At 41.2% G+C, this 25,016-nt stretch overlaps 2 protein-coding genes across 2 annotated transcripts; both read left to right on the top strand.

Annotated features, from left to right (window-relative positions):
* Positions 1-9,099: 9,099 nt before the first annotated feature.
* Positions 9,100-9,994, top strand: LOC138242668 (RING finger protein 112-like). Its single transcript, XM_069198224.1, has 2 exons — positions 9,100-9,373; positions 9,719-9,994. The coding sequence occupies exons 1-2, from the start codon at positions 9,104-9,106 to the stop codon at positions 9,992-9,994; spliced, it is 546 nt and encodes a 181-aa protein (XP_069054325.1). The 5' UTR covers positions 9,100-9,103.
* Positions 9,995-10,076: 82 nt separating this feature from the next.
* Positions 10,077-24,188, top strand: LOC138243044 (RING finger protein 112-like). Its single transcript, XM_069198531.1, has 12 exons — positions 10,077-10,118; positions 10,615-10,719; positions 10,815-10,865; positions 11,437-11,493; positions 12,450-12,536; positions 15,914-16,037; positions 17,770-17,882; positions 18,525-18,578; positions 18,765-18,836; positions 18,941-19,153; positions 22,406-22,621; positions 23,583-24,188. The coding sequence occupies exons 2-12, from the start codon at positions 10,717-10,719 to the stop codon at positions 23,730-23,732; spliced, it is 1,140 nt and encodes a 379-aa protein (XP_069054632.1). The 5' UTR covers positions 10,077-10,118; positions 10,615-10,716; the 3' UTR covers positions 23,733-24,188.
* Positions 24,189-25,016: the final 828 nt, after the last annotated feature.

Here is a 25,016-nt window from a genome sequence, read left to right as displayed (position 1 = left end):
AGATGACCTGCTCCAGGGTTGTGGCAGGGATGAACACAGTCAGCTCGCCTCAACATATTTTCCACAACTAGGAGTTATGGTTCTTTCTGATTCTTTTATTCATTTTTTTTTCATTTTTTTATCACTTATATATAATTCATTAGATAAATGAAACTTATCATCATGTTTGTAACACAATACAACTGATTCTAAAGAATTCTCAAGAACTTGTGTTGGAGACCCTTGTTTTAAAGTTAACTGTGATAAAGTATTTGACAGATCAGGTAGTTTGTTGTTTACTTAAACATTATTTAGGGACTTTGACAGTATGCCCAGGCGATGCATTACATACCTGTTACATCGCCCTGCTAATGGAGATATGTGTGTCCTCCATTTAGGAGAAGGGATTTGCAGTTTAGGTAGTGCAGACGAAATTGGGGAAATAGTAAACGTCAAGACAAGGCGATCGCTTGTAACTATTCATAACACTATTAATAAAATGTTAAGGTATAGTTTACAAACAATTGCTATTATTACTACTGCTGCACTGGTTTCACAGAGGACAATGCATTCCATAATCATTACAGGGACTATGGCATTGCAGAACTGCATAAACAGACTTGCCACAATCAGCTGATACTACCCTTATATGAAAGTGTCATTCTTGAAAACCAGCTTTTTGTTTTCTGCTTACTTGCACTTCCTCATACTCTTGAAACCTCAAAAAGCAGTTCTCATTTTCTTTGACTTCTTCAGGGGGGTAAAAATGCTAGTCATCTAAAAGCTACAGTAGAAGTAAAACTGAACAGAATAATGCCAGTGGTGGAAATTATGTAAGAATTACATACCAACTGTGCCAACTACTTTGTTACAGCTCATAGCATTTCATGAATGTTGAATCCAAATAATCATCAAAGCTAGGTATCACATCCAGAACGATCTTCTGGGCAATTAAGTTCATTTTCTGACAAGTTGAGTGAGGGAATTAATATACTGATGTAACCTGAAGTATTAGCCACCAATCAACACATTTGGCTTCCATCTCATGTAACTAAAATTTGTTGGCTGTGGCCTCACATGATTTTAACTTGTGAATCACTTGATTTCCAAGAAAGCACAAGGCAGCATGCTTTTTGTGTTTTGAAATTCTATGTAACACTTCCAGGGTTATATATCATACTTAGCCTAATATATAGATGTAATGTTTTGGATGTGATACCTAGCTTTGATGATTATTTGGATTCAACATTCATGAAATGCTATGAGCTGTAACAAAGTACTTGGCACAGTTGGTATGTAATTCTTACATAATTTCCACCACTGGCATTATTCTGTTCAGTTTTACTTCTACTGTAGCTTTTAGATGACTAGCATTTTTACCCCCCTGAAGAAGTCAAAGAAAATGAGAACTGCTTTTTGAGGTTTCAGGAGTATGAGGAAGTGCAGGTAAGCAGAAAACAAAAGGCTGGTTTTCAAGAATGTCACTTACAGATAAGGGTAGTATCAGCTGATTGTGGCAAGTCTGTTTCTGCAGTTTTGCAATGCCATAGTCCCTGTAATGATTATGGAATGCATTGTCCTCTGTGAAACCAGTGCAGCAGTAGTAATAATAGCAATTGTTTGTAAACTATACCTTAACATTTTATTAATAGTGTTATGAATAGTTACAAGCGATCACCTTGTCTTAACGTTTGCTATTTCCCCAATTTCGTCTGCACTACCTAAACTGCAAATCCCTTCTCCTAAATGGAGGACACACATATCTCCATTAGCAGGGCGATGTAACAGGTATGTAATGCATCGCCTGGGCATACTGTCAAAGTCCCTAAATAATGTTTAAGAAAACAACAAACTACCTGATCTGTCAAATACTTTATCACAGTTAACTTTAAAACAAGGGTCTCCAACACAAGTTCTTGAGAATTCTTTAGAATCAGTTGTATTGTGTTACAAACATGATGATAAGTTTCATTTATCTAATGAATTATATATAAGTGATAAAAAAATGAAAAAAAATGAATAAAAGAATCAGAAAGAACCATAACTCCTAGTTGTGGAAAATATGTTGAGGCGAGCTGACTGTGTTCATCCCTGCCACAACCCTGGAGCAGGTCATCTTTCTGATAGTGCATCCTAGGAAGTGACTAGATATAACAACAGAAAGAGTTAACTGTGGTTCTCCCCTCAAGACTAATACACTAACTGCTGTGTCTATGTCCCTATCCTTCAGACATCTGAGAAAATACCTTTGATTCCTTACTGGTGGAGAATCTTTACACTTCCAAATGTTGCTAAAAATGATTGACATCTTAATTGGGCTTAACAAGGTGGCTGAAACAAAGCCATGATGCTGGTCACAAAACCACCCATAAATTAAAAAGTTTTTTTTTTACATATTCCCACTCTATTTTAGACTTCCATAGATTGTGTGCAAGGATCAGGAAATTTGTTGTGAGAGAGAGATGGAAAAGGAGAAGGGCAGGAGATAATCCTGACAACCCTGAAGATATACATAGTATTAGAAAGTGTTTTTCACCCCAAGACGAACTCCCTCATCCCCTGAGAGTTCCAGTACAAGAGTAGTAATGCGTGAAATAAAGGCGTGTTAAAAGCTGAACACAAGGAAAACACATATATTATTATAACATTGAAACATTCACCACTTTCATCTGAAAGTTGGAGATCCTGCCAGTAAGAATGAAGGTAACAGATGGAAATTGAATCCATTATTGATCTATTTAAGAATGTAAGAAAATAACTGTTTTAACTTAGAAAGTCTTGAAGAAACAACTATGTAGATCTGTTTTTCCAGCTTTGTATGTCTTGGAAAAATACATGGCTTGCTACGAAAGGTTGCACAGTGAGTTTAAAACTTAAAGATAAAGAAAATATTTTTTTATTTTCAATAATTTTTCAATGTCTTTTTTAACCCACCTCCACCCCACAACTTTGGATGACTTTGTTATTTTTATTTTTGTTTTCACTCACTCATTTTTGTTCTTTATTAGACAATAACAAAAAGAAAAACGTACATTCACAAAAAAAATAATCCAAAAACGTCCTACTAATATTCTTAACATCCAGTGCCATTCAAGTATGTCTCTAATGGGCATCAAAAATTCATTAAGTTTCCCCTGTTAATTATATGAAATCTTTTCAAATGTAACTTGTGATACAGCCTCTTTAATCCATTCTTTGTAAGATGGTCCTGTACTGTCCATCCATTCTCACAATATTATTTTTTAGCAATAATACAGAGAGTCAAAAAAGTAGTTTTATGTTGAATTGCTGCTTTAACCTTTGATAAATCACCAAGGATACATGTAATGGGAGTAAGTGGAATTGAGATATTAAGGTGCCTGAGAGCTTTTCCCACTGTGGAGGTCCAGAATGGCTGTATGTGCTGACAATACCATAGTGCCAAGTGCAATACCAAAGTGCGATAGTGATCCTTTATGTGTGTTACATTTGGAACACATTCCTGTATTATGCCACTTATGCCAGTTTTTCTGGGGTATAATAGAGTCTGTTTAAAATTTTGTACTCAAGCAGTTTGTTATGTATAGTTCTAAATGGATAACTAACATTATGCAACACAATATCACAGTCTATGTCCTCTGACCCTACACAGAGATCAGCTGTCCACTGAGATGCACACATATCAAAAGACTTCTCTGACCTTACATTGAGAAGGTTGTAAAATGTCCAAGCCTTCACTTGTATGGTAGTCTGCAATAGTTTATTGCTGTAATTATCCAGTTCTTGTTTTAATTTACTTAGCAGAAAGGGTTTAGACAGTACACTTTTAAGTTTTGAGTAATTTAAAAACAAATTCGCTGGAAGAGATGTTTGATGAGATAATTCAGAAAAGGACAACAATTTGTTATCTCTAATCACATGACCCAATTTACTAACAGCTACTTGAATCCATACTGACCAATTAATTTGTTTTGACAGTATAGTTATTCTTGGTGATCTAAATAATGGTTGATGTACAGATAGTGAAGCATCATAAGATAATATTTTATTGCAGCTTTTTAATAAGAACCAACTTGTTCTGATTATCATCTTATTATATACTTCTTATTATTATCAACCAAATAAGAACTTCTTTTTAAAAGAAGAACCAATTGGTGTTTCAAGTAAAGATTTAGGGCATGCTCTGCTATAATACAAACTTTCTAAGGAGATACCTAGCTATGATGCTGTATCATGCTCAATTTGTACCCAATCCTTTTCTTTTCTGATTTAAACCACTCCTTTGCTTGAACTGAGCCAAATGCCAAGTAATAATTGTAAAAAAGGTCTAACCCACCTTAATTTATGCTACAGTAAGTATTTCAAAAGAACAAATAACTTTTTTCCCTTTCCAGGCCAAAGATGTAATCGTTTTATGCAGTGCCTCAAACCATTTCTTGTCAATCTCCACAGGTAGCATTTTCAGTGTATAATTTACTTTAGGTAGTATTGACATCTTGACTTTATTAGTTCTACCCCACATGGAAATAGATAAGCATCTCCATCTGAGTATATCCCCATTTATTTTATTTAACAAGTCTCTTAAATTAACATCTCTGGTAGCTTTCAAGCTAGACTTTATTCTCAGCCCCAGATACCCTATCTCTGTTGTAACTCGTACTGGGTGAGCAATCTTATGATTCAATGATAATGAATTGAGATACATAAGCTCCGTTTTGCTCCAGTTGACCTTATAACCTGACATCTTACCAAAACTTTCAATGACAACTTTCAGCTGCTGAGACTGATTTGTGCACATCTGTTAAAAACAGTATAACATCATCATCCTAAAGAGCAATCTTATAAACATTTTTATGAACACCTAAACCTTTAATCTTGACTGATTCTATTATTTTGCAGGCTAAAGGTTCGAGTGCTAAATTAAATAGTAAAGATGAAATAAGACACCCTTGTTTGGTGCCTCTATATAAACAAAAGGTTTGGATACACAGCTGTTAGTCACTATGGATGCCTGTGGACTGCGATATAAGATTCCTACCCATATACAAAACACTTTTAGCACATTAAATAAGTACTTCCATTAAACTCTGTCAAAGGCCTTCTCAGCATCCAGTGTGCATATAGCTGATGTTGATTTACTGAGTTTAGCATGATAAATCAAATTAAACATTTTTCGTGTATTATTTAAAGAATATCTATTTTTCATAACTCCTGTTTGATCTGGATGTATGGTTTTTGGTAGCACCGATTAGCAAATACTTTGGCTAGAACCTTATTGTCCAAGTTCATTAAGCTTATTGGGCGGTAGCTACTGCACAATGATGGATCTTTACTCTTTTTATATACAAGGGTTATTAGAGACTCTCTAAATGACAGTGAAGTCATGTCTGTTAACCACATATTATTACATGTTTGCAGTAAGATTGGACTAAGTACGGACTGAAATGTCTGGTAGAACTCAGCTGTATATCCATCAGGTACAGGTGATTTATTGTGAGAAAAGGAATTGCTATTGCTTCTTTGACTTCTGATAGAGTGAGAGATGACTCAAGTTTCTATCTTCTGTACTAAGTTTTGGGAGCTCTGTATCTGCATATCTTCCAGTGTGCTAAAGGCTTCAGATGAATATACATTTTTCAAAGAAACTAACAAAGGTTGAATTTCTTTCTTTCTGTTCTTTGGTTATTGTCCCATCAATTTTCTTGATGTTGCTAATAGTATTGCACATACAGCGCTTTTTTAACCAAGCTGCAAGCATTTTCCCTGCTTTTTCCCCTTCTTCACAGAAGCTATGTTGTGCTCTGCTTAATGCTAACTATATAAGTATAAGTGTAAATATAAGTGTTTGCAAACCTTATCAATTCAGCTTCTATCGTTGTAATAAATATTGGGTCATCTAAATTAGGACCATATACATTAACAAAAGTCACTAACTTGGAGTTTCATTTACCAGTCAAACAAATAAATCTACCATCGTGACACTCTATTTTACTTTTGAGTGAAAAGGGAGCAAGTTTATGAATAAGAATGTCAACAGCACCCTTTTTGGATGAAACTCCAGATCCATAAGCTTGTCCATCACAATTTCTACAGATGTGATGCACATCCTCAGTTTTCAAATAAATTTCTTGCAGGAATACTACTTGTGTTTTTAACCTCTTCAATCTATTCAATATCTTAGAGCGTTTGGTTATACTATTGGCACCTTTATTATTTCATATCACAATGTTGAGAATTATCCATTAAACATAAACAAATACAGTGTAAGAGTGAGAGAGTATGTTACAATGTTGTATATCCCAACCACCAAAGTGATGACTCCAAAATGCTGTCTCAAGCTCCCACCCTCCATTCCCCTTCCCTTAATGATCATGAAGCTGAGAAAAAAAAAACCTTGCTTTTTACTCACCCAAGTCAATCATTATACCAGTATCTAAATGTATTCGTTATTAGTATACAACTTCACAAAATAATGTACATAAACATTATTACATTTCATATCTTGAAACATATTGTACTCTGAGGGCAAGGCTATCTTTCCAAATTTCAATGTGTTTAAACAATACACAAAGCACGTAAGCTGCTTTAACACAACATAGCACAACATAGACACAAGCAGAAGAGATTATAAATTCTATCCAGTTAAATGAAATACATAGGCGTTACACCATGTAAGAGTGGGGAATGAGGCGGACAGATTTCACAGACGTCTGCTCTTTATTGTGCATAACTCATAACAGACACAGAACAGCAAAAACCCGCCAAGGCACCCAAGTGCCGCAAAGTGGTAATCCCCAAACCCAAAGTGCCACAGCATCATAAACCCCAAATGGACGCTGTGTATGACATCCCCCATCCACCCCTTCAGAAGATGAAACAAACACAGTTCTTCCAGACAGTGAAAAGCCCTGCTGGAAGTAGGGCTGGCCAGCACAATAAAAGCTATAAAAAATCAGTAATAAACACATTAAGCCAGGCTGGTCTGGACCTGACTCTGGCTGGCCATGGAGAAGGAGCTATGGGTTGCTCCGTCACAGGAACAGACGGCTCCACCGGGACTTTGACCTTTCGCCTGGGAGTCCAGAAGGGGCAGGCTCGGCCTCCACGTCAGAGTGTGTGGGCGCTGTCACTCTGCGGAGGCAGCTGGCGTGCCATCAAAAGAGAGGCAGAAGGTGGAGGGACCCAGCTACTCTGTGACCTGTAAAGGAGAAGACAAAAAGACTGCAGCTTGTGCTCCCAATTGGGCCTTCGGATCCACCTGGACAGCGATCCCAAGCGGCTTCATTCACCCTGTGCGACATGTCATTCCACCTTTCATGTGGCGCTGGCGTTCGGCCACCCTGCTGTGGGTGCGTGCCATTTTTGAGAGTCTGGATCACGCGTTCCACACACCCGTTTGCCTTCAGTGTGACCAATACTGTGTGTTACGCTGCTCTGGGCTTTCAGTGTGCGATTGATATTGTTTGTTACACTGCTCTGATCTATCAGTATGATTTATGTTTGCTCTCCAGTCAAACAGGCCACATCCTCACAGTACAGTACAGTAAAGCCCAAAGAGATCAGGATAAAATCACAGTGTAATGCAATAAAACCAAGTGATTTCAGGTAAAAACCCAGTCTGTGGAGTAAACCCAGTGAAATTATGACAAAAGCACAGTGCAGTAGAACCTATGAGATCAGAGTAAAAATGCAGTGCAATGAAGTAGAACCTATGAGACCAGGGTAAAAACACAGTCCAGTGCAATGAAGCCCAGTGTAATTGGGGTATAAAACAGGTCCAATGCAACAAAGTCCAGTGAGATCAGAATTTAAAAGAAGACTGTCGGGCCGAAAGTGTTCTAGCAGTAGAGTCTTTCATAACAATTTCTGTGAACCCTTCTGAGTGAGCAGCTCATAATTGATAGTTCTAATTTCCTTAAATGGAACATCTTTCACTTTCACTTCAACTCTGCTGAAAAAGGAGCTGCTGCTTTTGGTGAGTAATACAAATTAAATCTTCTCATCCACACAGACAGGGATCAGGAGAGCCCAGACAGCTGTGGTATTTCAGTACAGCCCAGTGAAATTAGAGCAAATCGTACAGATGTGTTAGACTAGCAGAGCTGAAGTTATTATCATCATCCAGGTGGGGCTGCACACTGGTGGCGGACTGGGATTCCCCATTACTTGTAAAGCACTTTGAGTGGAGTGTCCAGAAAAGCGCTATATTAAGTGTAAGCAAAAATTATTATTATAGGACGGACTGTGTGGTGTTGAGTTCTGTGTGGCTGTTCCTCTTATTATTACTGTCTTACTATACTTCTTCTTGGTTCAAGAGCCTATTATGGCTTCAGAGAAATTTAAAATCTATTTAACACTGTGAAAATACTGGACCTGTATCTGAAACATAAATACTTAGTAATGTGATCAGTGTTAAATATTGCTGATTTTCAGTGTGTGATCACTGCTGTCTGCTACACTGCTAAGTAAATGTCGGTGTCTGATTGTTACATTGCTCTCATCTGTCAGTATGTAATTGATACTGTGTGTTACACTGCTGTGGGCTGTCAGTGATTGATACTGTGAGTTACACTGCTCTGATCTGTCAGTGTGTGATCGATACTGTGTGTTACATTGCACTCATCTGTCAGTATGTAATTAATACTGTGAGTTACACTGCTGTGGGCTGTCAGTGATTGATACTGTGAGTTACACTGCTCTGATCTGTCAGTGTGTGATCGATACTGTGTGTTACATTGCACTCATCTGTCAGTATGTAATTAATACTGTGAGTTACACTGCTGTGGGCTGTCAGTGATTGATACTGTGAGTTACACTGCTCTGATCTGTCAGTGTGTCATTGATACTGTGTGTTACACTGCTCTGATCTGTCAGTGTGTGTATTTATAAATGCTATCGTACTTGAATTGGTCCTTGTTCTTGTTTTTATCTTTGTCTAAACAGGATTATTGTGACTTGGGACAGTCAATCTCAGTGCCCATCAGAAAAAAGGTATTATTATGATTTAAACTTAAAATCATAATAATGTGTTTAGAAGACAACTCAGTTCCAGGACAGCTGGTCCTGCCATTCAAGTCCTTTTCTGTCTTTGGCTGTGGATTGGCTGCTGACTGTGTCTCGGTCTCTCTCTTCCCTCTGCTCCAGCATGTCTTCGGCCTGCCTGATGTCCGAGCAGCAGCAGGAGGCAGTAGAGAGCTCTCTGTTTCCCGATCTCGAGCAGGAGGACATAGGAAGCTCCGTGTTGTCTGAGCCTCAGTGCTCCATTTGCTTGGGCAGTTTCTCCAAGCCAGTGATTATCCAGTGTGGCCACGAGTTCTGCCAAGACTGCATCGAGTCCTTCTGGGTCGACCTCGTGGTCACCTGTCCCCAATGCCACAAGGTGTGTGAGCGTGCGAGCACAGTCAAGAGAGAGGAGGTGAGTTGTAGTATTGTTTTCTGCGAGGGCTGCAGGGTGACACAGAGGCTGCGTCTCTTTTTCCATTAGAAGCTTTCCTGACAGTCAGGCTACGGGGAACATTTTGAAACCCAGATACACTTGCTGGAGAATCCTGGTGTGGCAGGTGCACAGTGTACACTGTGAGATGGGTAGACTTTAGATGCCCTGTGCTCCTGGTGCAACAGCAAACACTCTGACCTGGGGGATGTCAGAGAGAGATGCCCGTCCAGTGGGCATCAGCACTCTGCTCCACACTTCCACTACCCTCTGTGTAAAGTTAAATGCCTCCTGGTCTCAGTTCTAAATGTTGTCTCCCACCTCCAGGGCTCTGGCAAGCCCATTCAGCTGGTCCATGTCAGTCCTGATGGCTCCCTCCTGTTGAAAGAGAATGTGCTTCGGCAGTGTTTCCTGCGCTCAGATGTAAGGGAGACTCCACTCTGTGTGGTGGCCATTGTCGGGGAGAGGAGGAAGGGCAAGTCTTTCCTCCTCAACTACCTCCTGCGCAAACTGTCTAAAATGGTGGCACCCCACCCCCTCCGCTCTCTGTATAAAGCAGTGTCATACAGCCCTGACATCCCACCCCCACCACTCTCTGTGTAAAGTCCCGTCTTATGACCATGGTTGTGAATGCTCCTTTACCTGTGAACACAGGACATATGGATGAGTGACCATGAGCCTCTGCGAGGGTTCGAGTGGCAGCCTGGAACTGAGACCATGACGAAGGGTGTGTTCATCTGGAGCCAGCCTCTGTTTCTGGAGACACAGGAGGGCAAGGCAAGGGCTGGGCAAGCTGGGAATTCATCTGTTGTAGGGGGCGCAACTGTATGACTCAGACAGGTGCAGGTTGAACTAAGTCAGAGAGTCTTTCACAGACCCTGCAGGCATCCTGAATAAGCAGGAATGAGAGCTCTACTGACCCTCACCAGCCCCTGTTACCCACTTGTCCACACTCAGGGCATCTGTGTGGCATTCTCTGCTCAGGAATGGGAAGGTTTTGGTGCATCAAATCACCAGACAAATAAGAGGAGGTCATTCCCATCCAGTCTGATTGGTACAGTAGTTAGTAGGCCATTGAGCCATTGGCTGGGCAGCTTGTTCCACACTCTCACCACCCTTTGTGTAAAGCTCTGTCAGCTCTGTGTTGGTACCGGAAGGGAAGAAGAGACAGATGACCACTGCATCTCTGATCAGAACATTCCGTTTTTGTCCCCTCTGTCCAGTTGGCTGTCTTCCTGGTGGACACTGAGGGATCCGTGGATTTGTTGCGGGAGACGGAGCTGAGCGTGAAGCTGTCTGCCCTGAGCGTCTTTCTCAGCTCACATATGGTGAGAATTGCGTGGCCCTGTCCCACCTTCCTTGATGACTCTGTACCCCTTGCTGTGCTCTGGAGAGGTGACGTCTCCCCTGTCCTCTCTCCCAGATCTTCAACGTTCATGCTGATGTGAAGAAAACAGACCTGGAATACCTGGAGGTACAGCACCCAGCCACGGTCTTATCCCCTGATGTGCCACACAGCACCTGCACAAGGGAGCTGTGGTGCAGTGGGGGGCTAAAACCGGGAACCTCTCAGTGTCACAGGTCCTTCAACTGGGACTGTGGAGCAATTGCAGTGCTGGGTCTCTCTGACCGGGGTATGAGTTTGCCCCCTGCTGGTGACGTGTGGCATGAGCACAGCACTGCATGACTCGAGGTGCTATTGTGTGTGATGCTCTGTGCTGCCTGGTTTTCCTCACAGGGCTATATAAATAGGCCAGTCCTATCTTTCCCCATGTGTGTCTGTCTGTGTATGTGATTGTATTTGTATATTTGTTTTATATGTGTATCCATGTTTATTTTTTATGAGTGCCTGTGTCTCTGTCAGACTGTCTGACAGATTCAAATTCTTCTCAGGATTATTGGCATGAGTGGTAAACTACACTGTTGCCAAAACAGAAACAATTAACTCTGCAATTACAGACAGTTTTAACAGAGAGAACCTACAGTATGACTTTCTCTTTCTCTGTCTCTGACACACAGCTGGCTTGTGTTTACTCTGTTTGCAGCTGCTGTATCTTGTGGCACAAAAGGGTGAAGGAGCCTTTAACCTGAAGCATTTTCAGGTATGAAATTTACTCTTGAGTGCAGTGAACACAAAAAAAGATCAGATCTCTTTTATCACCTGCAGACCAAGGCCTGTTTTAACTGATTGCGAGGTGGGGAGTAGGGTGATAATAGTTCAGACAGTTACTGAGGTGCCAGGCCATGCAGAACCTTATAGGTGAGCAAAAGGATTTTGACATCAACAAGAAACCTGACAGGAAGCCAGTGCAAGGACTCCAGGACAGGGGTAATGTGATCACGTGCACCTGGTTAGGAAGTCAAGCTAGGATCACTCCTAAATTCCTCAATTTTGATTGAAATTCCAGCACACTGCTGTCCACAGATAGGGCTACTACACTGGCTTTACCTTAGTGTTACACAGGTGCAACATGACTTCAGTCTTGTTGTAGTTTAAGTTAAGGAAATTTAGAGTCACCCAGGGTTTTATATTAGAAATGCAGTTAGTGAAGAGACAGCCACTTCAGTGTCAGGCTTAGTATGGATGTAGATTTAAGTATCATCAGCATAGAAATGATAGATCAGACCATGTGATCTTTATAATTGACCACATAGATACAGGCAAATTCTGAATAGTATAGGCCCCAGCATCAGATAAGACCTGAACCATTGGAAGCAGTGTCAGAAACTGCAAACACAGCCACAGTCTCTGCAAACATGAGAAAGGAAGGTATCATGGTTAACAGTGTCGAAAGCTGCCATAAACACATTGTTTTAAGCAGTACCAATTTACTAAGGCATGCAGTGTCCAATTGAGAGAAAGCAGGTTTGCAGGCATCATAACAGTTGTCATAATATTGGTTTGGCTATTTCATCTATTTCAATCATTCTCATGCACATTATTACTTGAGCTGTACTGTAGAACAGCAAGTGAGGCTCTTCAATCTATAGAAATCGTTAGGATTTCATGACTTTGTGAGGTGAGCTGATATGAGATCTTTCTCAATCTCTGATAAAGGGGTTTGATTTCCTGGTGCGGGACTGGACACAAACTCGGGAATTTGGACAGTCTGGAGGATTCCGACATCTGGAGAGAATCATCCAGGTAGGAGAAATACTATGGACCTTATATACAGACGCAGCCATTCAAAGTGCGCGGTACAGACACGTACCGCAGGTAATTGGCTGCGGTATCGCGTATCATGACGCGGTACGTGATTGGTTGACCGACAGGGGCACTCGTGCTCCGTTGGTCTGTTGTAGAAAGACTTACTGTAAATGTCTTTACTGTGCCCGTTGTAGATATTGAGTTTTACCACTGAAGGGAAATCTTAGTAGCTGAGCATAAAAAGAATAGGAGCATACTGCAACGCGTGTGAAGGCCATAAACGATATTAATTTTGGAAAATAAACATACATTATATAACTGGTCTTGGTACTTTAAAGAAAAAAATACACACCAGTATTCCATTTCTCCCTAAACATTTTAAGCTTCGAAGTCTTTAACTAACGTGATACCGGAGTCAACAAGCATACTTTTAGAATTTGATTAAAAGGGAATATAATATGGAATCGCGTATCTCAAGAATTTAATAATGGTATGATTATATTCATGTACTGCAACAGGGCTGTGTAAGGCTGTTTCGCCTCCCTGTTCATGTGAGTTCCCCTGTAGCCTACTGGTCTAGGTGTGTGACTAACAACGTACAGGTTGTGTGTTCAAATCCAGCTGGTGCTGGACTTTTCTTTTAACAAACATTTCTTCGAAAAAATAGAATAGCGATATTATGGACAATCAATTGACTCGATCATGTTGTGATATATTTCAAAATATCACAACATGATCGATTCTAAGTCATTTTTGATAACAATGAATAGTCACTTTCTTCCTTTCTGACAGCGGTTCCTGCTTCTATTGTGTGTGTGTGCAACAGAGTAAATTTTTATAGAGAAATGGAGGCTGAACAGTATGCGTTACAATATAAACATTTATATTGATTTAAATCGTGTTCTGATTTAAATCGCAAATGCGTGTTTAATTATGTGTTTTTTAATCATAATCAGGCTAATGCATTTCTACATTTTCTGTATGAACCAGCTTAGAGGTTCATACAGAAAGACAGCTTGTGTTTAAATTGAGTGTAAGGTAATTTTACTTACACTCAATTCCCTTACACAAAGCAGAAGAGAAATCTTCTGCCCCTTATGCAAAACCCTTATGCAAAACCAAACCCTCCTCCCATCCCAGTTTACCCTCTTTATCATCCTCAAAATCTACCTCGGTTTTCAACTTAAAGCATTACTGCTTACTGGGTTTTTGAGGGGGAGGTGTCTTTCGCTGGAAATCTCGCCTGCCTCCATTACTCAACCCCCTCTCTCCCGGAGTGCTGGCTGTGACGAATTAAACCGGTCTCACAGGTATTCAAAGTAGGAAGTAAAGTGTTAAGTGGTAGCTGGGCTACTCCCTCAATAGAATCGCTTTAACATGCTAATGCGTTGGTTTAACAGTACGCTGGGCAAACGTTCCGAGGTCAAATTCTTCCAGCACGGGGGTACCTTTAAAGCGGAGACGACGGCACCGAAATTTTTTGGCGCGCCTTCTCTTTAAAGCCCTGGCCAAATATGAAGACAGTACGTACAGTTATAATTCAAACGGAATTAAAAACTACACATCCCAGTTACCATGGTGGTGCTTGTGATCATTGCGTTTAACCAACGAAACAGGGCGAAAAATCAGTCACATGACTTTGGGACAGAGTTTCGAAAGTCCCTTAAATACATTGAGCACAGCTTTCTCACCACTTAAGATTGCTTTTGATACCATCCTTACACAAAGCAGAAGGGAAATCTTAGTGCCTGAGCATAAAAAGAATAGGAGCATACTGCAATGCGTGTGAAGTCTAGAACACGATTTAAATCGATATAAATGTTTATATTGTAACACATACTGTCCAGCCTCCATTTCTCTATAAAAATTTACTCTGTTGCACACACACACAATAGCAGCAGGAACCGCTGTCAGAAAGGAAGAAGGTGACTATTCATTGTTATCAAAAATGACTTAGAATCGATCATGTTGCGATATTTTGAAATATAAAAGTCAATTGATTGTCCATAATATCGCTATTCTATTTTTTCGAAGAAATGTTTGTTAAAAGAAAAGTCCAGCACCAGCTGGATTTGAACACACAACCTGTACGTTGTTAGTCATGCACCTAGACCAGTAGGCTACAAGACAGCTCACATAAACAGGGAGGCGAAACAGCCTTACACAGCCCTGTCGCAGTACACGAATATAATCATACCATTATTAAATTCTTGAGATACGCGATTCCATATTATATTCCCTTTTAATCAAATTCTAAAAGTATGCTTGTTGACTCCAGTATCACGTTAGTTAAAGACTTCGAAGCTTAAAATGTTTAGGGAGAAATGGAATACTGGTGTGTATTTTTTTCTTTAAAGTACCAAGACCAGCTATATACTGTATGTTTATGTTCCAAAATTAATATCGTTTATGGCCTTCACACGTGTTGCAGTATGCTCCTATTCTTTTTATGCTCAGCTACTAAGATTTCCCTTCAGTGGTAAAATTAGATATGAATATTCAATACTTAAACGAGCACAGTTAAGACATTAAATATACATATACATACTGTATACAGTACAGTTTGCATACGGTAATATGTTTATGTTCCTAAATCAATCTCTTTTATGAGCATGTGAAAGGCATGGTGAATCACTGTACTTTGCATGATTGGAAACAAATGCGTGATTGTGAAATGCTGTGGTGTTACTTTTACAAAGACGGTCAATGAAAAAAAGAATGTTGACCACGGCAATACTTTGAGTTTACACTTACAGCTTGTCCAAGGTCATTCATTACTAATACTATTAGTAATATCTTCGTTAAAGACTGATGGCCACAGCTCAAACATGAGAGGTTGAGCTTTATTAGCTCCACCTTGCGGAAATTCCGGATACTATTATTTTGCTTGTCGTATTATAGGAGAATTTACGGTAACTAGCGGTATTTACCGGTAGCTTGCGGTAGACTGCGTACAGCATACCGGAAAATAATGTGGTATCGCCCGCGCATTTTGAATGGCTGCATCTGTATATATAACCCTGACCCGTGCTGTGAAAGGCAGAGAGATACTGATACTCTAGACTGGTCAGGAGCTACAACAGTGCCTCATACAGACAACTACAGGCCACAGACTAAGGAGAAGCAGTTCCCTCAGTCTGTCAGTGTGGGACACTCCTTTTGGATTAAGAAAGACTCTGTTCCTCCAGCTTGGCAGTATGGGACACACCCGTCAGACTAAAGAGACTCAGTTCCTTCAGACTGTCATTTTGGGACTCAAGACTAAAGAAACCCCCTCCAGAGCCTGTTCCTTCAGGCTCAGAGCTGCATTATTTTAGACACAGAGGGATGGGATCCTACCCCTTTCCTGTCGACATGTCTGTCTGTGCTTTCAGCGCTTGGAGGAGTCAGGGACAAACAAACAGGTTCTGAGGATCCTCAGGGAGAAGAGGCCATGCTGCCACCTCATGCCCTTTCCTGGGGACCGACTGCTTTGGAGTCAACAGGGAACCATGCAAGGTAAAAACCGGACACCTCCACTCCCAGAGCAGCTGCCCTAATCTTGTAGACAGGTGTTCTGGTCAACCACAGGGAGGTACTGTTGAGTAGCAAACCAGCTACAGGTAGCTCCGGGTGGTAAAGTTCTGCAATGCTGTGAGTTTGTTAATGGCCTGGAAGCATGTGTGGTACAATGCAGGGAGTGTTTGGTGTGGAGGGTGGAAACTCGGATTAAGGAAGACACGTTGCCATGGAAACCACACCAGACTTGAATAGGTGAATGAACTGCAGCTGTAGAAGTGGTTTAAAAGGGGGGGAACATCCAGCAAGAACATAGTGTGGCTGTGGCTGCAGTAGTGAAAGGACAAATGTGGAGGCTCTGCTGTGGGAGAGCCGGGCTGAAGCTTGACAGTAGCGGCTGTGAGCTGCTGTGAGCCCCTACTAGTCGGGACGATGTTAGAAGAGTGTGCCGCCATGTCTAGTATGAGTGAATAAAGAATGATTCGCTGATGAATTAACCTTGTGAGGGGGTGGAGACGAATGACAATTCCAGCGGGGATTATGAGAGGAATAGCCTGCGGGGAAAAGAGTGAAAACGTCAGTCTGTGAGGAGACTGACAGAAGAAACTGAGCTTTATGAGATCATAGAAAGATTTAAAGGGACAGCATCCTGCTAGTGTGTGAGAGCAGGGCTGTCGTGTCCACTGTATGTGTGAGTTGTGAGTTAGTGTGTGTGGATCAGAGAGGGTTGTGTGGTAGAGGGACCCTCCCCCTGGCAATACATTGTCATCGGGGAAGCGAGTGGGGTCTATCTAGTTGCACCCTCTGGGAGATAGTGCGGTGGTGGCTGGGCACAATGAAGTGAGCTGGCAGCTACGTAGGTGTAACACAGTGGTGCGCTGGCAGCTGTGAGTTCATTACCTAAAGGTGTGAGAGTGAGAAACCAGAGAGGTTGTGAGTGTGTGTTAGAGAGGGACAGTGTGTTGGGTCTCGGCACAGTGTGTAGTGCCGAATAGACTCTGTGATGTAGGTAGTGTGAGCTTGTGTGAGCCACCAGGTTGTAACTCAACCTGGTGGCGTCAGGGGAGGACATCATGGCTGGAGGTGGACCTGGGAATCTGAGGCACCTGTTGAGTGTGAAACAGTGACCTAATGGAGTAGAAGCATGAGGCTCTGTGTTGGGGTCTGGAAGCAGGAGGTTCCTAGCAGTGAGGAGAAACGGATGAACTGGAGACTCTGAAGTCACAGGGCCCAGATGTAATGGATTATGGAGTTATGTATCCTGCTACCTCAATGATGTGGTTAGTGTGATTGCCACCCTCAGTGGAAAGTGTGTGTATGATAAAGAAAAGAAACCCCAAAGAGCTTATAAAGGAGTGTGACAGGGAGAATGAGAGCCTGATCATGCCCAATGTGGTGTTAACTACCCCCTTGGCACCACACAGGTTACAAACAAGAGGAGGACATCCAGCTTCTGTAGTAGATAGCAGATCATTGATCTGAGAATCACATCCAGCTGGATAGCTTGTGCCACACTCTCACTGCTCTTTGTGTAAAGATGCGCCTTCTGCTCTCAGTTTTAATGCACTTGTTTCCATTTGTGTCTGGTTGGTGGTTTAGTGTTCATTTTGAGGAAATCCACTGGGTTGCATGTGTCAGAGTTTGTGAGGATTGTGAATAGCAAAAATTAGTAGTCTAGTCTAAATTCAAGACTAGCTTCTATTACTCATTTGTTTTCTCGTGTTTTTCTAAGAAATGAATGAACAGTTTCAGCACTGCTTGAAAGAGTACATCAACCACATTGTCCAGGTCCTGCAGACAATACAGTCAACTGTGACAGGAAAGACACTGGCAGAGATATTCAAGGTAAGACAATATTCATTGAACCAATCTACAGCCATCAATACACCACTAAGGTAAAACACATCAAAGATCATGTTAAAAAGTTAAAAACCAGTACAGTGCAGTAAAGCCCTATGGACTACAAGCCATACAGTAGATACAGTGTGATATGAACTGTTAGTTGTTCTGATGTGTTGTCTGTCAATTATTGAGAATGAATTCAGAAACCTTATTCATTTATTACAAAAAGTACAATAAATTTCTCTTGGTGCAGGTATTGACATAAATTCCAATAACACAAAAGTAATATCTATATATATATATTTAATGGCACATTCTACTGATATTTTCTGTAAATATACACAGTATTAATTTTACATTTTATTACTTAACTGTGTGTATCGTTAAATTGTACATATCACTTTTTATCTGTAGATTTTGTTTTTGCACTACAAATGAAGATATACAGCTGATCACAGAGGAGGGATGAGAGAAGTGTCCTTGTTTATAAGAGTTATGGCCTGGGGGAAGAAGCTGTGTAGGTGTTAGTCCCAATTTGACAGAACTGGGGCTAACTAGCACCTGCATAGCCTGTGATGGAAACTGTGAAACTGTGACCCCACACTACACAATGAAACCACACTGAACTTGTTCTTGTCTTCACAGGAAGTGGCACATGTGATTCTCACAAGCACATACAGAATTTCCTCTCCTGCAGAGGTGTGTCCCTCTCTTCCCTGCTGACCCAGAAAACCTTTTCAACTGTTCTCTGTTCCTGTCTTCAGTTCCTTCAGACTCAGTTACTTCAGCCTGTCAGGATAGATCATTCCTTGAAATGTGTGCTTCATTCTAGAACATCTCTATCAATGTCAGTTAAATCGGTAACTCCTTTGCTTCCTCCTCCAGCTAATCCATGCCCTCAACAAGCTCACTCTCCGGCATGTGAAGCAGGAGTTCACCATCCTTCTGAATGAGCAGGTAACAGTGTGTGAAAGTGTGTGACAATGTTAGTATAAAGGTGTCAGAGAGTGTGTGTGTGTTTGAACTCCTGGGCTTGTTGACCTTGCTCCCCCTTTCTTCAGAGAATGATCATGCACAACACCACACAGGGGATGAGGAGGACTGTGGAGCTGAAAGAGGCTGAGCTGAAGGCCCGTGTGCAGGGTGAAGTCAGTCAGCAGGATTTCCAGAAACTCTTGGAGATCCTGGGCTCTGAGCGTGAGACATTCCTGAAAGAATATACTCTCCTCATCACGAGGGAGAAGCAGGAATTCGCCAACTTTCTGAATGAGCAGGTGAGTGTGTGTGAGAGTGTGTGTGTGTGCGTGTAAGAAACTGGGGGGGTGTGAGACTGTGTGTGTGCATGTAAGAAACTGGAGGGGGGAGGGTGAGAAACAAGGAGGGTGTGGAAGACTGAGTGACATGGGTTTAGACAGTGACGATGCACAGGAAAGGTTTTCTGTTTGCACCTAAGACCGCTGTCTTTCTGCAACTAAAGCCTGTATTCAACTAGAGATAAATGGCATCTTCCTGTCCTGTTTTGTTTATGTTTGAAAGACTTCTGACACTGTCTTTTCCCTGTATATTTTTTTGATATGTTAAAGTCTAGCCTACTTTAAATGTATAATAAGGAAAGTGTAACTTCAGTTAAGTGAGCATATCTTATTGAGTGCTAGGAGAAACCCATTTTCTGTGATATGCTCCCCTTCGGCTTATTGAATTAAAGATCTCTGTTTGACAATCTTCTGACAATCTTGTCTGGAAAGCTGAGTGAAGACTGAGTTTTTTTCTTCGGGGGTTTGTGAATGAGAAACAAGGAAGGTTTGTGTGTGAGAGTGAGAAACATGGAGGGTCTGTGTGTGATGAAGAAGAAGGGTATGAGAGTGAGAAACGAGGAAACAAGGAGGGCGTGAGAGTGTGTGAGAAAGAAACAAGGAGGGTGTGAGAGTGTGTGAGAGAAACAAGGAGGGCATGAAAGTGTGTGAGAGAAACAAGGAGGGTGTGAGAGTGTGTGAGAGAAACAAGGAGAGCATGTGAGTTGTGTGAGAGAGCCTGAGGAACAGTGAGTCCGTCTCCCAATAATGCTCCAGCCGCCTACAGTATATGTCAATATTATATAATATGTCTTTGTTGTAAATGTCTGTAACATGTCTGTAGATTTTATTTTACTTCTATTTTTTGTTTTGTTCTATGTTAATTTTATTATTTTTATTTGCTTTGGCAACACTGATTGTACCCATAGGTCATGCTAATAAAGCACCTTGAATTGAATTGAATTGTGTGTGAGAGAAACAAGGAGGGTGTGAGAGTGTATGAGAGAAACAAGGAGAGCGTGTGAGTGTGTGAAACAAGGAGAGCGTGTGAGTGTGAAACAAGGAAGGTGTGAGAGTATGTGAGAGAAACAAGGAGAGCATGTGAGTGTGTGAAACAAGGAGGGTTGAGAGGCTGTGTGCGAGAGAAACAAGGAGGGTGTGGGACTGATGAAGAAGGGTGTGAGTATGAAACAAGAAGTGTTTGTGTGTTCTACTTATAATCCTTCTGTTTTCTTTTTTTGAAGTATATTATTCGGAGACGAAATACTACAATGAAGGGCAAATACATATAGACTCTGCAAAATATTACAAAACAACATCAAATGTATTAACTAAACAGCAAAGACAGCCAGCACATTATAAACGTTACATTAGGGGTCACAGAAAATAATAAGGTTCCATGCAACAAGATTTGTGTAAACTAGTTTTCCAAGAGCATTTTTAGATTGCAGGCAGAAGACAGGGTACTCCCAGCATGGGAAGCCAATTTATCTACCAGCATGTCTTTGGACTTTGGGAGGAAACTGGAGCACCTAGAGAAAACCCACATGAACACAGGAGAACATGCAAACTCCACCCAGATAGTGCCCCAGGACCAGAACTGATATGAAGGCACCAGCGGCGCGAGACAGCGATACTAACCATGGGTCCCCTCATCTTTCTGAAGATTTGATATTTTCACACTCCTGCTTTCAAGCTGTTGTGCAGCAATGTCCTTTCTGTGTTTCTCTTTCCCCTAATGTTAAAGTCTTGTGACTGCTAGAGGTTTTTCAAGAACCTACTGGTTCTGACTTACAGCATACAGCAACAGAATTATCAGTTATGATCAGTAAGAATTTCTTTATTTTCCATTGTTGTTCCTACAAAGCAATCCTACTTCTTGTCTGTCACAATATCAGGGAGCAGGGTGTCACAGGGAGGGCAGGAGGGATGCCCAAGTTAGTTATTTTAAAACAGAACAATGGCTCGGCCACAATAACACTTAGGTGCAAAAGTGATGATTTATTAGGACAGTGCTCCCCACAAACCAACAAACAATTATATATAGTGGAAAAGTAAAGAAATGAAACAAATATACACAAAAAATAATAAACCCTTCCCCTGATAATTACAAACCAGGAGTCCCAACACACTTAGGCCCTATCAGCTCTCTCACATAGCTAAGTACAAATAAACAGAAAATATAATGTTAGCCCTTTCAGAGTTTGTGTTTGTGTCTGATTTACTACAGATAACAGGAAACCGATTTTAAAATAAATTCTGGTAATGTTTTGCGTGTATGAAATGGGAAACTGCCAGCCAAGCCACGAGGGTGCACCCTCATGAGCTAGCTAACTGACAGGAAAGTGGATGCACAACAGATGTAACTTGTGGGATAATGTGTGTCGTGTACTGTACCGTCCGTAAAACCACACAGGGTTTTAAAAGGACCTAAGATTTGAAAAGGTTCTGCTTGAAGTCAGATCTTACTCTCTGACTTCTCTCAGATCTTAGTCTCTGCGCTCTATGTGTCTTAGATACTGAGACAGCCTGACTTCCAGAAAACCATTTACTCCTCTGAAAGCTCCAGTAGAGTTTATGGCTCGCTCCCAAACCTCAAGAAAAAAACATTACCCAAAAATGTTCTCAGACATCCCTACAATGTTTCACCTTGCAGACTATATTGCGAGGAACTGAGGATCCTTTGATATGTTAAAGTCTTGCAAGGAGGGTGTGTGAGTGTGTTAGAGTGAGAAACATTGAGGGTGTGTAAGAGGGAGAAACATGGAGGGTGTGAGAGTGTGAGAAACAAGGAGGGTGTGAGAGTGATAAAGAAGGGTATGAGTGTGAAACAAGGAGTGTGTATGAGAAATGAGGAGGGTGTGAGTGTGTGAAACAAGGAGGGTGTGTGAGAGTGAGAGTGTGAAAGAAACAAGAAGGGTATGTGAGGGTGAGAGAAACAAGAAGGGTGTGTGTGATTGAGGGTGTGAGAGTGTTTGTGTAAGAGAAACAAGGAGGGTGTGTTAGTGTGTGAAACATGGAGGCTGTGAAAGTGTGACAAACAAGGAGGGTATGAGAGAGTGTTTGTAAGTCACATTGTCTGTGTATTTTACTGGATGCCACTGGGATGTCTTCTGCTTGTTTCTGGGGTATCTTTGGGTGGGCTCCACTTTGTTTCTGGGGAGTCCTGAGCAGTGCAGAGGGTGTAGTGTGATGCCCTCCACTCTAAAGTGACTTTGCACTCTGTTTCCTCAGAGAAGGTTCATGCCCGACCCCACACAGGGGATGAGGAGGACTGTAGAACAGAAGGAGTTCGAGCTGCTGTCCCATGTGCAGGATGAAGTCAGTCAGCAGGATTTCCAGGAGCTCTCAGAGATCCTGGACTCTCAGCGTGAGACATTCCTGAAGGAATACACTCTTCTCATCATCAAGAGGGCGATGCAGGAATTCACAAACTTTCTGCATGAGCAGGTGAGGGTGTATGTGAGAGTGCGTGTGTATGAAAGAGAGTGTGAGAGTGAGAAACTGAGAGGAAGTGAGAGAGTGTGTGTATGTAGCCCGGGAAAGAACACACCGTACTACAATAAACTTAAATGGGGATTCTTTTTATTCTGGATCTGCATGAAATCATAAAAACTAGTGGTTGTATTATTTTCTGTTACAGAACTTAGATTGGATGCAGTATAACCTTTAACTCGAAAGCTTTACATAGATATACATGGAGATATACACACAGCAGGATATACTAAAATAACAAAGACAAAAGAAAAAAATACGGTAGTGGCAATTTCCCTAAGGAAAGAAATACTCCACATTAGTCTGAATGCCACATTCTTCATTGGTCCCATTACATCACAGAAATATAAAAAAACTAGACTACTCACCCTTTTATCTCGTCTAATCCAAGACGCACAGAATATCACAGTCTTCTTTTAACACGCTCTGAACAATTTAAACAGAATAAGGTCATTCTCAAAGAACAAAACAAATCATTTCCTCCACAAACGATGGTTAAAGAAATGCAAACTAACAAAAATGTATGACCATTTACCGTTACGGACATTATTCCCGCTAACCCACTCACACAGCACTGGAACCTCATGGGAGTCGGGATCACTTCATCCCTAAACATCCACCACTTTTGTCTAACTAATATATCACCCTCCCCTCATATATCAACAATATACATTTCATTTTTGATAGCTACACCATCAACTAAATTCTGAACATTTACCTCTGCATTCACATCACACGGAACCACACACCAAGCTCAACTTTACGATGTACACTTCCACAATTACTGGCGCACTGACGTCACTCATACGTGCATGTCTTAAAGCGACAGATACCAATTTCAGTGTCAGATTTCAAATATCCACTCCATAGTGTGATTCCCTCTGCTCTAAAATGACCTTGCACTCTGTTTCCTCAGAGAAGTATCATGCCCGACCCCACACAGGGGATGAGGAGGACTGTAGAACAGAAGGAGGTAGAGCTGCTGTCCCATGTGCAGGGTGAAGTCAGTCAGCAGGACTGCACCAGTGCAGACAAGGGAACCACTGTGCACTGTGCAGATGGGTGAACGCCAGGGGGTGCTACAGCATCTGGCAGAGTTTTCAGTAATGAGGAAATATCCACCAGTAGCCATTCCTGGTGCTGACTCTCTGTCCACAGTGTCCACAGAGCCCAACATTCCCCTACAGAGCTGGATTCACACCCTGTACATTGGCCTTCCTGGATGGGGGGGTGGATAGGAATCCTCTGGATTACTCTCCCGCATTCAAGAGCCAAGTCTGCTTCGCCTCTTACAGAGACTCAAAACCAGAAAAAGCCTTTAAACATTTTTCTTACTCACTGGTGCAGAGTAACTCCTCAGGTCTACAGTCTTAATTAGTGCAGGTTAGCTCTTCTCAGGTCTACAGCTAATAGGAACTATGAGCCTGCCCGACTGGTCTTTGAACTCTAGTGCAGAGAGGACTCCTTATGTACTTTGTGTCAAGCTGATTTTGACTTTCAGAGATTAAAGTCATATTACATATCCCGGTCGTCTGTGTTATTTCAATCTGATTCTATGTCAATAAATAAATTTCCCATCAACTTTGAAATATCTCTGTTGTGTATCTTAATAAAGAGCCGTTCTTATATTATTTTAACTATTTTATTAACTACACAGATCACGCCCTTACACCATATATTCCCGCCTTCTACTCTCTCGTTCTGTTGTCTCGCAATGTCTACTCACTAAACTACATCCCTTCCTTTGTTATTTTTAAAGTCATAACTTTACCATACAATTGTAACAATTCTATATCAACAAACAGTAAACGGTTATTAACTATTACAACAAAATGTATGTAAAACCTTCCATTTCTATTCAACACCTACAACTTTTTTTTTCAACTATTTCTATGCGTACCAACTCAAATTTTACTTCAATTTCTACTTAAGTCACTTCTAAATATCACCTCATTTCTAGCAGTCTAAGCAACATCTACTGTACATAGATACTACATAACCACTTCTGGTTGTTACTTCACTTCTGGGCAAAGTTACTTGCTCTCCTATGGATGTACTCTCCACTGTCTGAGAACTTGGCACTTCCTGCACGTCAGAAAGTCCAGTATTCTCAGCATTTTCTGTTTCTGCAGATTCAAAATCAAGATCCAATGGAGGAGCGTGTCGAAGATGTTTTACATTTCTCATTATTTTTGAGCCATCTTCCACATTCACTAACTCAAAAGACTTACAAGAGCTGTTTCTCAATAACACATAGCGAGTGTCTTTGAACTTGGCATCCAATTTACCGTTGTCTAGGCCAGCCACAAACACTACATCACCGACCTTGAAGTTGTGATCCCTTTGATCG

This window comes from Lepisosteus oculatus, chromosome 14, assembly GCF_040954835.1.
Source record: "Lepisosteus oculatus isolate fLepOcu1 chromosome 14, fLepOcu1.hap2, whole genome shotgun sequence".
Taxonomy (NCBI): domain Eukaryota; kingdom Metazoa; phylum Chordata; class Actinopteri; order Semionotiformes; family Lepisosteidae; genus Lepisosteus; species Lepisosteus oculatus.
This window is presented reverse-complemented; position numbering and strand designations above follow the sequence as displayed.

Bases quoted from the DNA above. Each gene is read 5' to 3' on its own strand.
- LOC138242668 (XM_069198224.1), top strand. From the start codon at position 9,104: ATGTCTTCGGCCTGCCTGATGTCCGAGCAGCAGCAGGAGGCAGTAGAG. The intron at 9,374-9,718 runs GTGAGTTGTAGT...TCCCACCTCCAG, and splicing joins GCACAGTCAAGAGAGAGGAG to GGCTCTGGCAAGCCCATTCA.
- LOC138243044 (XM_069198531.1), top strand. The intron at 18,579-18,764 runs GTGTGTCCCTCT...TTCCTCCTCCAG, and splicing joins GAATTTCCTCTCCTGCAGAG to CTAATCCATGCCCTCAACAA. The intron at 18,837-18,940 runs GTAACAGTGTGT...CCCTTTCTTCAG, and splicing joins CCATCCTTCTGAATGAGCAG to AGAATGATCATGCACAACAC.